Source organism: Perissodus microlepis, chromosome 18, assembly GCF_051167445.1.
Source record: "Perissodus microlepis isolate ML-2025 ecotype Zambia chromosome 18, ASM5116744v1, whole genome shotgun sequence".
Taxonomy (NCBI): Eukaryota; Metazoa; Chordata; class Actinopteri; order Cichliformes; family Cichlidae; genus Perissodus; species Perissodus microlepis.
Genome location: NC_140478.1, coordinates 27,860,054 through 27,874,453, shown reverse-complemented (window position 1 = coordinate 27,874,453; position 14,400 = coordinate 27,860,054). Strand labels below are relative to the sequence as shown.

General features: G+C 39.3%; 1 protein-coding gene and 1 long non-coding RNA gene across 2 annotated transcripts in view; one reads left to right on the top strand and one right to left on the bottom strand.

The window, feature by feature from the left end:
- LOC146368071 (uncharacterized) overlaps positions 1-6,010 on the top strand; it is a 21,906-nt gene extending 15,896 nt beyond the window's left edge. The window contains exons 11-14 of the mRNA XM_084912642.1: positions 93-454; positions 2,312-2,385; positions 2,649-2,688; positions 3,116-6,010. Coding sequence (XP_084768768.1) covers positions 93-454; positions 2,312-2,385; positions 2,649-2,688; positions 3,116-3,159 — 520 coding nt within the window. The 3' untranslated portion in view covers positions 3,160-6,010. The remainder of the gene's footprint in view (positions 1-92; positions 455-2,311; positions 2,386-2,648; positions 2,689-3,115) is intronic.
- LOC146368070 (uncharacterized) lies at positions 2,693-14,400 on the bottom strand. The gene is made up of 3 exons (XR_014797615.1): positions 14,283-14,400; positions 7,028-7,127; positions 2,693-2,879 (listed from the first exon to the last, which is right to left on the bottom strand). It is a non-coding gene; the product is annotated as an uncharacterized LOC146368070 (long non-coding RNA).

The window sequence follows — 14,400 nt, the reverse complement described above, 5'->3', positions numbered from 1 at the left end:
TACCAGTAGTACTTCTTACAACGAGTATGTGCAGAAGGTTCTTAAGATACCAAAATCACAGTAAAAGTTAAAGGATTACTTCCATTTTTCAGACAGAAACACATACAAGAAGAAACAGAGGAAGTGTTTCACCCAAAGCCAAGCAAAAGACCCAAAGTTGAGCCCATTCGGGAGGACGAAACGCCAAAGAAGAAGAAAAAGATGCAAAAACATGCTGACCTAGAAGAAAATTCGTCAAAGGAAAACCAACCTCCCAAGGCAAAGAAGGAGAAGAAGAGGGAGCTGCAGGCTGAGGATCAGAGCGGTGTGGCAGATGACCAGAGTGCTGCGATTCTTGATGATGCCGATACGTCGGCGCTTTCAAACGGAGGGAAGAAGAAAAAGAAAAAGAAGGCGGTTAAATGCGAGGAAGCTGCCGAAAATGTGAGCCAAGATGCACCTGCTAAGAAAACAAGTAAGACTTTCTTCTTACTAAGTTAGCATTCATGTTGCGCTATATTAAGGGTGTGACATGAAATCTTGACACAAACATCTGCAATATCGTCCTGCGGTACCATCGATCTGCAACCAGCGTGGTGAAAGCTATAATGTTTAAAGATTGCTGCGGTAACAGGTTATACATCAGAGTATTATTGTTCGTCATCATACTGGAGGAAGAAGAAACCATGACCCAGACTCTGAGATATGAACTGAACCATAGTTACACCACTGCTGGGATAAACACGATGCTTGTAGATCCACCTTTAGCAGCAATAACTTGAAGTAATTGTCTTCTGTTGACTTTATCAGTCTCTCACATTGTTGGTATACACTTTGGTATACTCAGTCAAATGAAGGTGCAAGGAGCTCAGATCCTGTGAATGCAAAACAAGCATAAATCATCACCCTTCACCACCGTAACTGACAGCTGGTATGAGGCGTTTGTGTGTTACGTGGTGTTACACATGATGGCCAGATGTCTATATGTCGGTCTTTTCTATCCAAAGGACATTATTCCAGGAGTCATGCGATTTATGCAGATGCAGCGCTGCAGACCTAAGCCGTGCTGCATGTTCTGAAGAGGCTTTCTGTCATCAATTTTAACATGCTAACTGAGGCCTGTAGAGTCTGAGCTGTAGCTCTTGCAGTTTCTCTGAGCATTGCACCGATGGAACTTATAAGTAACTTGCTGGGATATGTTCACTCATGGGAACATTGTGGCATTGCGTTGATACTCCTGAATGCTCCAGACCGCCTGCTTTTGATCAGTTAAGTCAATTTTATTATCAACACCTAGCTGCTATTTAGCCTTGTAATTCCTATGCAAACAGTAGGAATGTGCATAGTTTTTCAGGACACTACGTCACAACAGTGTGCAGTTCTTTAGACTTTAACTATATCTCACAGCCTGATTTTGAGGTTCAGTGACCTGCACAGGCTGAGAAAAGGACATGTCAGGACAGACTCTATAAAACTGTAATAAAGCATTATCATAAAGATGCTGTCTATATAAAATCCACAAAGCTTCCTATCAAAGTAAACGGGCTGGTGAGCTTACCGACAGAGAAAAGCTCTACAGCGCATCCACCTGAAGTTCAAAGGTCAGCTTGTTAACAGTCACAGTGGAAGGCTACACGAACTCAACAACCTCACCACAGGAGAGATGGAGCGACATCACCATGTCTTTAGTTTTTGATGCATTAATGTCTGAGAAGGACAACCTGCTACCCTCTGTAATCTTCCACTGTGGGGCCATCACCTCACATTTTTGTTGCTGGATTCTACATGAGTAGAGTCAAGGTTCAAAATAATCCTTATTAGTAACAAATCGTGCATTAATGTCGCCCCTCGGTTCATACACCGTCTAAAACAAAGACATAGCTGCTGTAGTTTTCTCTCTCGGCTCAGAGCTCACTGTAGTCTGTTACATGATATTGAATCATATTTATAACCTCTGAAGAGAAACTGGTGTATTCATATACAGAAGGGGAAGAGACAAGATTTTTAGTTCTGGTTTCTGTTTGTAATCAGAGTTCTAGTGACCAGTTGCATTCAAGGAGGTTTTTGTTGCAGACAAAAGGCCCATGTGGAGAGCTAAAAGCATATATTTCCACCTGTAAACAATGACCGTGGCCCAGATGTCTTTTGGCTTTCCCCAGTTTATCTTAAGTACAACTCTGCCTGTGGATTAAGAGGGGAAAACTATTGCAAGATGATGCTTGCAATCATCCAGAGAGGTGAAAAAAATGACCGTGCAGGGGTTCCACACACCACACTACCACAAAGTGCAGCAGTTCCTTTAAATGACTTCATAATGTGCTGATGTTCACAGAGAAGAGCAGACTACAGGAGAAACTAGAGGCCGAGCCTGCTGCAGACACACACACTCCTCCAGCTGTTTCTGGGGTAAGAAACTCTCATCCTTCCTTTTAAAATATTCAGCGTTAATGTACGCCGCCGTTTACGTTTCCCCTCGTTAATGAGACTGACTGACAGTTTGAAGAGACAAGAAAAAGAAATCTTCGGTCTTTGCTTAAGTTTTTTTATAGATCTGTGAAGAAGTGTTGGCACTCATCTGGCTGCGAGGCATTTTAAAGTAAACTCAGTTTCCTCTCCAAATAATTTGCATGCAGAAGCAGTTAAGCAATATTATTTTTTTCTTATTCCAGAAAAAGAAAAAATCTTCCAAGAAGAAGACGACAAATTTGGGTGAGTAGCTGCTCGAGCTTTCCACTTAAACTTTATTGAAACTAATTTGTGAATTTAAAATGCTGCTTTCTTCTTCAGCTTAACTCCTATACGGCCGTCTCCGAGTCACTGTTCAGTATTTTCTATGTGAAATGAAGCGTTGCTCGTGTCTTCACAGGCTCTTCAGAGGCTGTGTTCATGGGTCATCTCACCTGTGATTAAAAAAGCATGTGCTTTTATTTTTTCATTTCAGAGCTCCACTGCAGCCTCAGCGCTGCTTTTTCAGAAAACGTCAAACAAACAGAATCAGAAAATTGTTTAGAACCACTGAAAACGTTTAGTGATTGTAGCTAAAACTTAACGCATAAGTCTGGTTTCTCTCTACAGCAGACGCGGCATCATTGTCTGTTTACTGAGGATTAATTATGACGTTCCCTTTGCTTCCCAGGGCGTACTCGGGAGGATGACTGCAACTTGGACCTGAAAGCCTAAAAATGTCAGCGTCTTTTCTCCCGATTATTCTGTCTGAGATTCATTTTTCCACGAGAAACAGATTTCTGAGAGGTGCTGGGAGTAACTTCGCACTACCCTTTGTTCCTAAACTGTGAATTTAGCACAATACACACCCTAAATCCCCCTTTATTTAGCAGATTCGGCTTTAAAGCTTTGTTGGAGGCAGACCTGCTCTGCCAGGGAAAAAAAAAAAAAAAAAAAGCATAGTAATTAGTCAAATTATGACTTTATTATGCACTTCATTCAGCGCAGCCTTTTTAACTGGAAGCTTTTCCCATTAAAGTCTCATTAAAGAAATGATTTAAACGAGCTGCCTATCGTTTGAAAGAATTCACGCAAGTGAAACATAAATTTCTATTTAAATCAAAGCAAAGAATTAGATTATTAACAGGATTGCTATAATTTTTTTTTTTTAAAATCACAGTTTATCTCTTTAATCATTTGGCGTAAAATGGCCCTCGAGTTAGTCAGCTTGCAGTTAGTTTAAAACTGAGAGAAGATGGGATCTGAGGATGTTTGGAGGCTGTGAAAGATGATTAATACGTTTCCACTGCAGCGCGAGACGCATTTCGGCTGCAGAGCAGCTCCGTCTTTAAGTTTCAAAGCTGCAATCTGCATCTCCTCAGAACTGATAAAAACTTATGAAGGGGGAACTTTCACAGTCGTGCGTCTTCTTACAGTCAGAGGGGCTCACAAACCTCCACATCTTTGAGTTTGAGTTAGAAATAAGCTAATAAGCTAAGGTGGCTTGATTTTCTTTTTTTTGTCAGTTCTTTTCTTTTCATGTGATCTGATTGATAAACCAGCATTTGTGTTTGTTTGAGGTAGAATATGTAGTTTTGTTCTGATGTGCATATGATGCAAACTTTGTCAGCCATCAGCTATGCAAATGATTAAATCCCGCTGCTTTGTACAACTTTAACTGCTTAAATTTGCCGTTTCTAACGACGAGCACGTTTCGAGGACGCCGGTCGTTAATAGCTTTAATTCTGCAGCGGCAGTAATTTTCTTTGTTTTCCTTCCCACACTGTTACACGTGCTGTGTTTCATGGTGAAAGTCAAACTGGGAAACTGATCTAACTTGGGCATGAAATTATAAAGCAAATGGCATCACGTCAACAAAGCAGCGTTTGTTTCTTAGGCGATTAAACCCAGATGTGATGCTGTTTGTAAGGTTTGTGCTGTCGAAGCTCAGCAGGAATCATTTCACCTCTGCACCCATCCCTCGTGACATGAACACTGTTGATATAAGTGCTACTCACGTCTGTTTCACAGTCGATCGCTGTAATCCAACCCTAAAAACTTCACATTTTTGGAAGAAATGTTTTGGTTGTGATTCAGTTATTTTGTTTCTGATTGCAATTTATTTTATTAAAACTAAATTCAGTCTAAATATAGTTGAAATAAGAACAAATTATACATATTCTGATTGGTTATATTTAGGGTTGGAGTTGTCACTCGGACCTCGCAGGGTCACTTTTTTCCACTTCAGAACTTTTGAATAGAAATCCTCATTGTTGAAATATGCAAGCAGATTAAAAGCTCAGGGAAAGTTTACATGAAATGCATTTTATAAGGTAAAACTTGAATCTCACTAAGATTCCTTATGCAGTATTTCACATTATAATCTCATGGCGATGTAATATTATATTTTATCCCCTTAAAAAAAATCAGTCAAATTTGAATCTGTAAGGACATAAGTGGTGATTTGATATACCTTTAAAAAAAGTAGTGCTGTGATGTGTTTTTGTAAAAAATTGGAGCCAATCGGCTCATTAACCCAGCTAACAGTTTCTCATAATTACAAATAACTAATCTAATGCTGTTAAACTGAATGATTAGTCACTAACTGAAGTCTGCCTACATGCTGTTAACTTCCTCGTTACCTAAAGCACTCTGAAACTTTGGTGTCTGAACTTGTGTGAGACGCAGCTTGGAGCCGATGCCGACATCAATTCGGAGAACTATGAGGAGAAATTAGGTTTTCCACCCTCGGTGTCTGTGTTTACTCGCCGCTGGTGACGCCGTCTTTCTTTCTTACACAAACAGCTTTTTCCCCTCTGAAACAGAAATCCATCAAGTCAATACGCGGGGCAGTTTGCAAACGCCACATGGTGACGATCAAGAAACCAGAGTTCAAATCTAATTTGTCCTGAATTTAAACAAAGTGACGTCAATTTTACAAAATCCTGTTGTGATTTATGGATTATTCCTTGGAAAATTTTCTCATAATTTCCTAAACATTGTTGCTGTTTTAAAGAAAAATAACAAGCATTTAAAAAAAAAAAAAAAAAAGTTCTTTATTCCCTATGAGATAACAACAAATCTTAAACTAAGGTCCAATATAGTAAAATGACTTATGAACTGACGAGAACATCCATCTGAATTTGATGCAAATCTATGAGTTCAAAAGATTAAAAAGTGGCTTTACAGTGTGCGCTCTGGACTCGATACTTTGTTAACAGTGATTGTGCAGTCTGTCCTCTGTCTGAACCGGGTCGCTTTAGTTCCTCTTACATTCTTCTGATTGGCTGCCCCTCACAGCAAACACAGGAAAAAAAAGAGAGGAAAGAATCAAGGAATGCCAAATTGTGCACTTGGCTTCTTAGCTAAATATCAGCTGTAAAGTCTAAGGAAATTAAGAGAAAAGTTTCCTAGAAGGGTAAAAATAAAGGATGCATTTAAAAAAAAAAAAAAAAAGTTGACAGCAGCATGATGAGCGAGCCAGTGTCTCACGAGTGTCGACAGTTCTCAGATTATCAAACAGTTTACAGTTCTGTTCGCGTTTTGTCCTGTAGCATCTGTCAATAAAACGTTTTCTCCCTTAAAATGACTTCTTTTGTTCTTTTTTTGTTTGTTTTTCAGTATCAGCAGCTGGTTCAGCATGTAACACCGATCGTTGAACTGAATATAGTCAGAAACATGACTTTACGCAGGGGCGTGCCCTTTGACTGCTTTAATAAAACATACATGAACATGAGGAACATTCAGGTGATGTGTTGTCTGGCTGCGTGCAGCTGAAACTCATTTTCAGGTCCACTTATATTACAGTTATTCATTCATTCATTTTAAAACCACTTCTTGAATTCGTGGTCATGACGATGCTCTAGCCTATCCCAGCTCAAAAAAATGAAAGGTTCATATTTCTGCCCCATTAAAAACACTCAAATCGACCTGAGCAGTAAGATTATTTGCACTATGTTTAACCAGTATTATTTATTTATAACAAGTATAGAAAAATTGTTTATCACGTGCTGTCTTTTTCTAATATTTGTTAAATGTCTTCATGTTTTGCTTGTTTAAGTCTGAAGAATCCTGCATAAGATTTTTCCTCAAATAGATTTTTACTTTTTAGGGACATAAGTTGATTTAAACAGAAATTCAAATATTCTTAGTACAAATATCCTTTTCATTTGGGATGTGGGGCACAAACAGGGAACCGTGTCCACTGCAATAAAGAAAGCTTCCCTTTTTATTGAGCAACTCTGCTGCTGATCAAAGTAAATACTTGCAAGTATTCATGAAGCACATTTATTCATCTCTTAAACGAGACTCATTGACCCAAACAAATATGGCAGCAAGGAAAGCAACAGCTCCCCACCCTGAGTTTTATTCAGAACAAATAAAGATGCTTAAGTTGGAAGAAATTGTATTTCATAGAATTCTAAAAGTCTGAACCGTTTAGGTTATTTGCAGTCTAAATGGACACAATGGTTTTAGGGTCGAAAGGGCGAGAATCTGGGAGCGCAGAGAATGATGAGGACGCCAGTTCTCACGAAATTTTTTGAGCGACAGATGCGTTTTAAAAGAGTTAACAAAGCAAAATCTCTAAAATGAATAAAAGTACCTTCAGTCTGCTTGACTCCCGAGTGGATTTCCTGCTTCTCTCCCGTGTAATATGTACTCCCGGAGCCATTTTCCTGCTGGGTGCACTGGTGTGGTTTCTCCTGTGAACAAACGAGGCATCGATCGATAAATGGCAAACAATCACCAACTCTGTAAACACATTGTGTCCTGAAGGTTTTGTGTGTTTTCCAATAACTTTAAACCAAAAGTTTCATCACGACTTTCTCAACAGCTTTTCACATACTTTTGCCTTTCTGTCTTCTCCCTGCATGAGACAGACACAGAGTGACACCATTACTCAGTGACAGTGTCTGGATTTGATATAGGAATGCTAACAGCAGACAGGATGTTCTTGAGTGTGATTATACATAATTACAGAGCTGATGCAGCAGCTGTGCATGGCCAGCTGCTTTAAAGTGGCCGTAATGACATCTGTGGCATAGTATATTGTTTTTAAACAACCATATTCGCCATCTGGAGGAGGACATTTTCTTTAAGGTATGAGTGTTGGACTGCTGCTTCTTCTCTCTGGACCTCTGAGCTGTGTTCTCTTATGACTACTTGTAAACACTTTTGTTGCTCACTGTAAATAATAATAATAAAGGCAGTTGTGAACAGAACAGATTATTTAATACAACCCCGATTCCAAAAAAGGACAGCGTGCAAATGCAATTCGTAAATCTCAAACTCATATTTTATTTATTGTTATTTCATTTACATTTTAAAAAAGAGGAGCTTTAACAATACATTTAGTTCAATTATTAGTTTTTATGGGTTTCAATTGTAGTAAAATACTTTTTTGTGAATATGCCACAGCACCGTGAGCCAGTTTAGCGCCACATTTTGATTTCAGGCATGAAGCAAGCAGCAATTTCCTCTTACAGACTCTATAAAAGATGGATGTTCCATCCAGGTCTCAGAAGTGGGGCCTGGGTAACCCCAGTCTGGGGGAGCTAACTTGGTCCACGTTTTAATTTTCTTCATTCGCTCTTGGGAGACCCCAAAAATGATCCCTGACAACATAGCTCCTGGGATAACTAGGACACACAAAGGCCTCCAAGACAATAATCTGGCAATTCATGGAGTGGTCTCCTTGGTTTTAGGCGTTTCAGGCAGGAGGCCCTGGGGCAGTAGGACACACTGGAGAGATGGTAAATGGTAAATGGCCTGCATTTGTATAGCGCTTTACTCAGTCCCTAAGGACCCCAAAGCGCTTTACACTACATTCAGTCATTCACCCATTCACACATCTCTTGGCTGGTTTGGGAAAGCCTCAGGAAAACATGTCAAGTGGTGTCCGGGGAGAGGGAAGTGTGGACTTCTCTGCCCATGCTGTATAAATAATTATAATTATTTTAGCTGATTAGTTCCATTCCTGTTCATTGAGAAACAGCTTGAGAGTCGCCACTGCTGCTCTCCCGGCTGAACTGCAGCCAATTTTCTGTGCAACAGGATTAGGAAGCAGAATTCATCAGCCTCTCGCTCACTTCCAACAATGCAACACAAAAAAACCCATAAAGGAAAACCTGTAGATATTTTCTGATGATATATTTTACATTTCCACTGCTGCACTAAAACGCAAGAGATGTTTTTCCTTTCTATTCAAGGTCGCAAGAAAGTCTGACAGATGGATTGGAAAGTACAAAGATTTTGATCATTTGCACAGCCACGAATATCCTGCCCAACTTTTTTAAAAGCTGCACATCAGCAGGACTTTACCACGCTTCAGTAACTGCTTGAGAAATCCTCCAGCAAATAATTCCCACCCCCCCTTTTTTCCTAATTGTTTCTTTCCTTCAAGGCAGCTGTTGCATCATTTGAAAAAACAAACCTAATGAGGTGCTGAGTCACAGGCAGATGAACTTATTTAGGGAAATATCCAACAGGAAGCAACGGTAACTTTAAATCTATCAAACGCCTCAAAAAGTTTCTACATTTTCAAAGTGACAAGCTAGAAATTAAAACTAGAAAAATAAAGGATACAGTTAAATATGGAGACACTCAGCGATGTCCAACGATAGTTTGGCTGTTACATCCATCTGTTAATGACTAACTTTCAGAGGCGTCTTGCTCATTCAGCTTAAAGGTGCGTATACCACCCATTTTATTTATTTATTTTTTCAGGTCAGATGATTCAGAGCAGAGGTGTCGAACTCCAGGCCTCGAGGGCCGGTGTCCTGCAGGTTTTAGATATCACCCTGTTTCAACACACCTAAATCAAATGGATTGATCATTACCAGGCATGTCATTGTGATTGTCGTCACAGCGTCATGAATTCCTCAGGCACCCACCATCACTGATAAACCTCCTGAAATTAAATGTATTAATTTTACTAACAGATACTCATTTAGATGCAATTAGCAGTAGGCTAAAATGCATGTCACAAATTTGTGTGCTTAATATTCTCCTGCTTTTACTTTGCGCGTTGACATTCAACAGTACTTTTTTTTCTAAGCCAAAACCCTCTTTTCGCAGACTTGGTGCGTTAGTAAATCTGGCACTAAGTCTGCGAAAAGAGCTTTACTTACTTTACAATAAGGTGCAAACCAGTCAAAAACAAGAAAGTCAGATTAGACCTTGGCAGTAAACCGATCTACAGAGTTCTGAAGAGAAAAAATGGAGGAGGAGAGACATGATGATGGCAACATTCTGGTAGACGTACATATAATTATTGTTTATTGATGATGGTGTGCAGGGCTGTACTGTATACAAAAGCTGCAAAACTGCACTTCGGTACTTCAAAGCGCAAATGGACCCAAAGCATACTGCAAAAACAACCTAATAGTTTCTTAAAGCAAAGAAATGGCACAGTCGCAGCCACCTGACCTGACCTGACTCCAGTAGAGTATGCTTTTCAGTGTCCGAAGACAAAACCGATTGCAGAAAGACCCACAAACAAGCAGCAACTGAAGGTGCTGCAGTAAAGGCCAAGCTGAGCATCTCAAGGGAGCAAAGAAAGCATTTGGTGTTATCCATGGGTTCTCAACTACAGTCCTTACATTTATTATGGTAGTTTCTCTAGTCAATTTTGTGATTCATTTCCCGTTGATCTATTTGTTTTTGTTTTAACCCTGAAAATCTGCATTTTACTTGCATATTGATCGTTTGATTTAAAATCCACAGGGGTGGTAAACACAGGTAAAATATACTGTTTAGTCTCTAAAACTGTAATGAAAATCCATCCAAAACTTTTTAAGCAATCCTGACAAACAAAATCAAATAAAGTGTCATTTTTCTTTTGCAGGCATGTGACTTTTATACCATATTCTCCTGTAATTTAATTTGACACCTATACTGTCAATCTGATCATGTTTGAAAAAAATAACCCACAAAAACAAACTTTGTTTAACTAATTAAAAAGCCTCAAATTAAACTTGCCCCTCAGTTTTGCTGCATCTTTCTATGCGAATTGTAATAGCCTCTCTTTGTAGTTTTGAAGTGACTGAATATAATCTTTTCCACACAATTGAGTTCTTGGATCCCTCTGACATTCCTAAAAGAATGGAAAAATACTCCTCTTATGTTGTCACTCTCATTGTGATTGATCGGATATGCGATTCGTTTTCAGTCATTTGAAAACATTAAAACATTTTGCAAAAGTGCATACAGCCGCCTCTTCATAGCATTTAAAATGCAACTCTTCGTAATCTAACATTCATTTTTCTCACTGAGACAAATGAGAAATTATCTGCGTGAATGATTTTTGGTGCGGGAAACCAATTATGTGTAATTACATGACAAATCTGTGATGAGATTGGGAAATGGGAGCGGGAGAAGCAGAGAAAAATAACCTGCTGTATGAGAGTCAGGAGAGCTTTACCGTGGAGCATACACTCAGCTAAAAACAGTGCTAAAGGACAAATACATTAAGAAAGTTATTTTTTCATTTGTTTAAGTACTACAGCCTGAGGTGAAGTTGGTTTTTAGAGAGCAGGAGATTCGTACTGTAATGTCCAGGTAATGAAAATGTGCTCTCATAATGAACCTTTTACCCGAAGCAAACTACAACACAATGAAATTATAAATATGTAGTGTGGGTTGTTTTTGTGCAAATTAGTCCTACAGCAGTTTTCTGCAGTTATTGTAGATATATAAAATGCACCACTCTGCTGATGGGCTTTGTTGGAAGAAAACACATAAGTTTGAATGCTGAATGGATTCAGTGCTTTAAGACTTAAATAGAGACGAGTAAAGCAGCATCTGACAGCACAATGGGCTGATCATAGCCAAACAAGAGTGAAGCTCCGGCAGTGAATCCCAATAAGAGGTTATAACCACAACATTTCATTAAAGACATTTGAGTTTTGCTTTGATTAAGACATTAAAACTCCACATCACCACAGTGGATTTTAAATCCACTAATCAAGATGTGATTGAAATGCAGATTTTCAGCTTTAATTCAAGGGGTTTAACAAAAGTGTCTATTAATTGTTTTGGTATTACTGCTATTTTTATGCACAGTCCTTCATTTTCAGAGGCTTAGAATTAATTGGCAAGTAGTTTCTTGGCCATGTAAGGCCTGCTCCCTCATTAATCCATGACAAACTATCAGATAAATGATCTGGATTTGATTTAAAGAGTTGGATTTGTACTTGGGAGCCTATTCACTGTAATTCTCAATATGAGGCTCAGTAAGATGCAAGTAAGGGAGGCCATTACTAGGGTGAAAAAAAAACCCCAAACCAATCAGAGAGTTGGCAAAAAGTTTAGTGGCTAAATCTGCAACCTGTTACAATCATAAAAAGAATGAATGAATTTACCAGCAACACCAAAGAGCCTGAAAGACCACAGAACACATTTAAAGTGTATGATCACAGAATTCTTTCCATGATTGGGAAAAACAGCCTCACAACATCCAGTCTAGTTGAGATTGTAAGAATGAAGGTGTATCATTGTCAAGATCAAAGGGTTTACAACAAGGTGCAAAACACTGGTTACAATCAGGAAGAAGAAAGACCTCTAAAAGAGTTCTGAAAGTGGTTTGATTGTTGGTGCCATACAGGCAGTATTTTACAAACCAGCTGATCTACTGGGATTTTCCTCTACAATCATCTATAGCGTCTTTTAAACACCACAGCCTACCAAAGTATCATCACTGACCATGACTGATCCTTTTATAACCACAGTGTATTCATCTTTTAAGCACACCGTGTCACAAAGCTCAAATAATCTCAAACTGTCCTTTTTTGTACCATGACAATAAGTAACTGTGCTCAAATGTTTTTCCTTCCCCATGTTGCCAAAGTACTTGCTCATAGGGGGTCATATGATTGTTGGGTTTTCCTCCGTATGTATTATTGTAGGGTCTACCTTACAATATAAAGTGCCTTAGAGGGAGGGACTGCTCTTGTGATTTGGTGCTATATAAATAAAATTGCATTGAATAGAAATGTATACCTAATAAAGTAGCTGGTGAGTGTATGTTCTGGTGGAGGTACCTACTAATATTCATCGAGGTATAAGATCGATTTTACTGTCAGGATAAACTGAGATGCAGTAGGTGTAGATGAGACGTTACCACACGTCTCAAGAGAAACATGTTGAAGGCAGCGATGAAAGACTGATGAAATTTATAGTGACATGAACTGACTGCACGTTTTTTTTAATTTATTTTTAATCTTACGTTTGTCTTTAAAGTCATAAGTTCAGCTGATGCGTTTGAGCCAGACTGCAGCTCTACATGTCAGCTGATAATCTCAAGACGTGCTGAGAGTGTTTGGTGCTGATAACGATATTGATTTAGCAAACTCACCAGGCTTCCAATACCATCTATTAAGCATCTGATTAAAGTAAGTATTGAACGATAACTGTTGTGTCTTATTCAGTGTGGCACAATTGACGGAGCATCAGAGACAAATCGTTGCTGTCAGTCAGCTGGTAGAGGAAGGTTAAGGCAGGAAATGTTTGAATACTGCAGCAGTTAGCTTAAATTAGCATTTTTTTAAATTTTCAAAAGCGTGTAGGCGTTGTTAATTTTCTTAATTTCTGGCAAATTTCTCTTTAATAAAAAAATGTAGCAACAATTTAATTGAGCTTTAATTAAGTGTTCGATAAATTTGAATCAGAAGTGATAGGATCCCATCGCTGCCCCCCCCTATAAAATGTTTGTTTTCCCAGCAAACATAGCTCTTAATTGATGAAACCAGTATGTCAAGACAAAGGAGCTGTTATTTCTGTTCATCTCATGATGTCTGTACTTAAAATTCACTGGTAAACTCAGAAGGTCAAGCATGTGCTGAAGCGACTGCAATTTTTATAGTAATTGATGCATCTGCACACATCGAATACAGATGCTTTCAGATGTTCACCTTCAACGACAACAACTTCTTCCGCTCATCTGCAAACAAATCTGTGTTTGCCGGAGTGAAGCAAACAAAGTTAGAGTGGTAATAACAAGCAGTAATTAAAGCTCATTTCACGCTGCTGCAGTTTGTGATGCTGCACACATCGAGACATTTGTCAAAATTTCTTAGGATCGTCAGAGGCACATTGCCCCTGTCAGTAAGTCCCATAACCTTTCCAGAAACTGATCAGCCGATGCTCAGGTTTTCACTCACTTCATCCTTAATATGAAATAATAGGACAAATATCAGCTAACCAATCAGGCACTGATAAGCGAAATGAAAAACACTGATTATTGTGGCACCTGTTAATAGATGGGAATAACTGAATATTTTGTCCTCAAAGCTGATGTGTTAGACGTAAGAAAAAGGATTTAAACAAGTTTCACAGACGGCAGATTGTGATTGCTAGATGACTGGCAAAACTGTTTCCGGTCTGCAGTGGAACAGTGCTGAACCACCGACAGTGCCACGTGCCCAATGATGCACATGGGGAGTGAAGATTGTCTGTGTTCCCGTGTGGTCCAATCCAACAGGCGAGCTAATGTAGCTCAAATTGCCAAAAAAAATTGGTCCTTATAGAAAGATGTCAGAATAGTCAGTTTGCTGTGTATGCAAGCTGCAGCCCAGACAGGGTGCCTATGCTGAACCCTGTGCACCACTCAAAGTGACAATGAGAACATGAGCATCAGGACTGGACCATGGAGCAATGGAAGAAGGCGGCTTGGTCTAATGAATTATGTTTTCATGCACCCTGCCCAGCGTGCAGGTGCGTGATTTGCCCGGGGAACCTGGCACCAGGATGCGTGATGGGAAGAAGGCAAGCAAGTGGTGGCAGTGTGAGGTTTTCGGGGAAAACCTGCTGGAAAAGCATGGGGTGTCCATGTGGATGTTACTTTGAGATGTACCACCTACCTAAACACTGCTGCAGAGCATGCACACCTTTTCATGAAAATGGTATTCCCTGATGGCTGTGGCCTCTTTCAGCAGAATAATACACCCTGCCACAAAGAAAAAAAAGTTCAGGAATGGT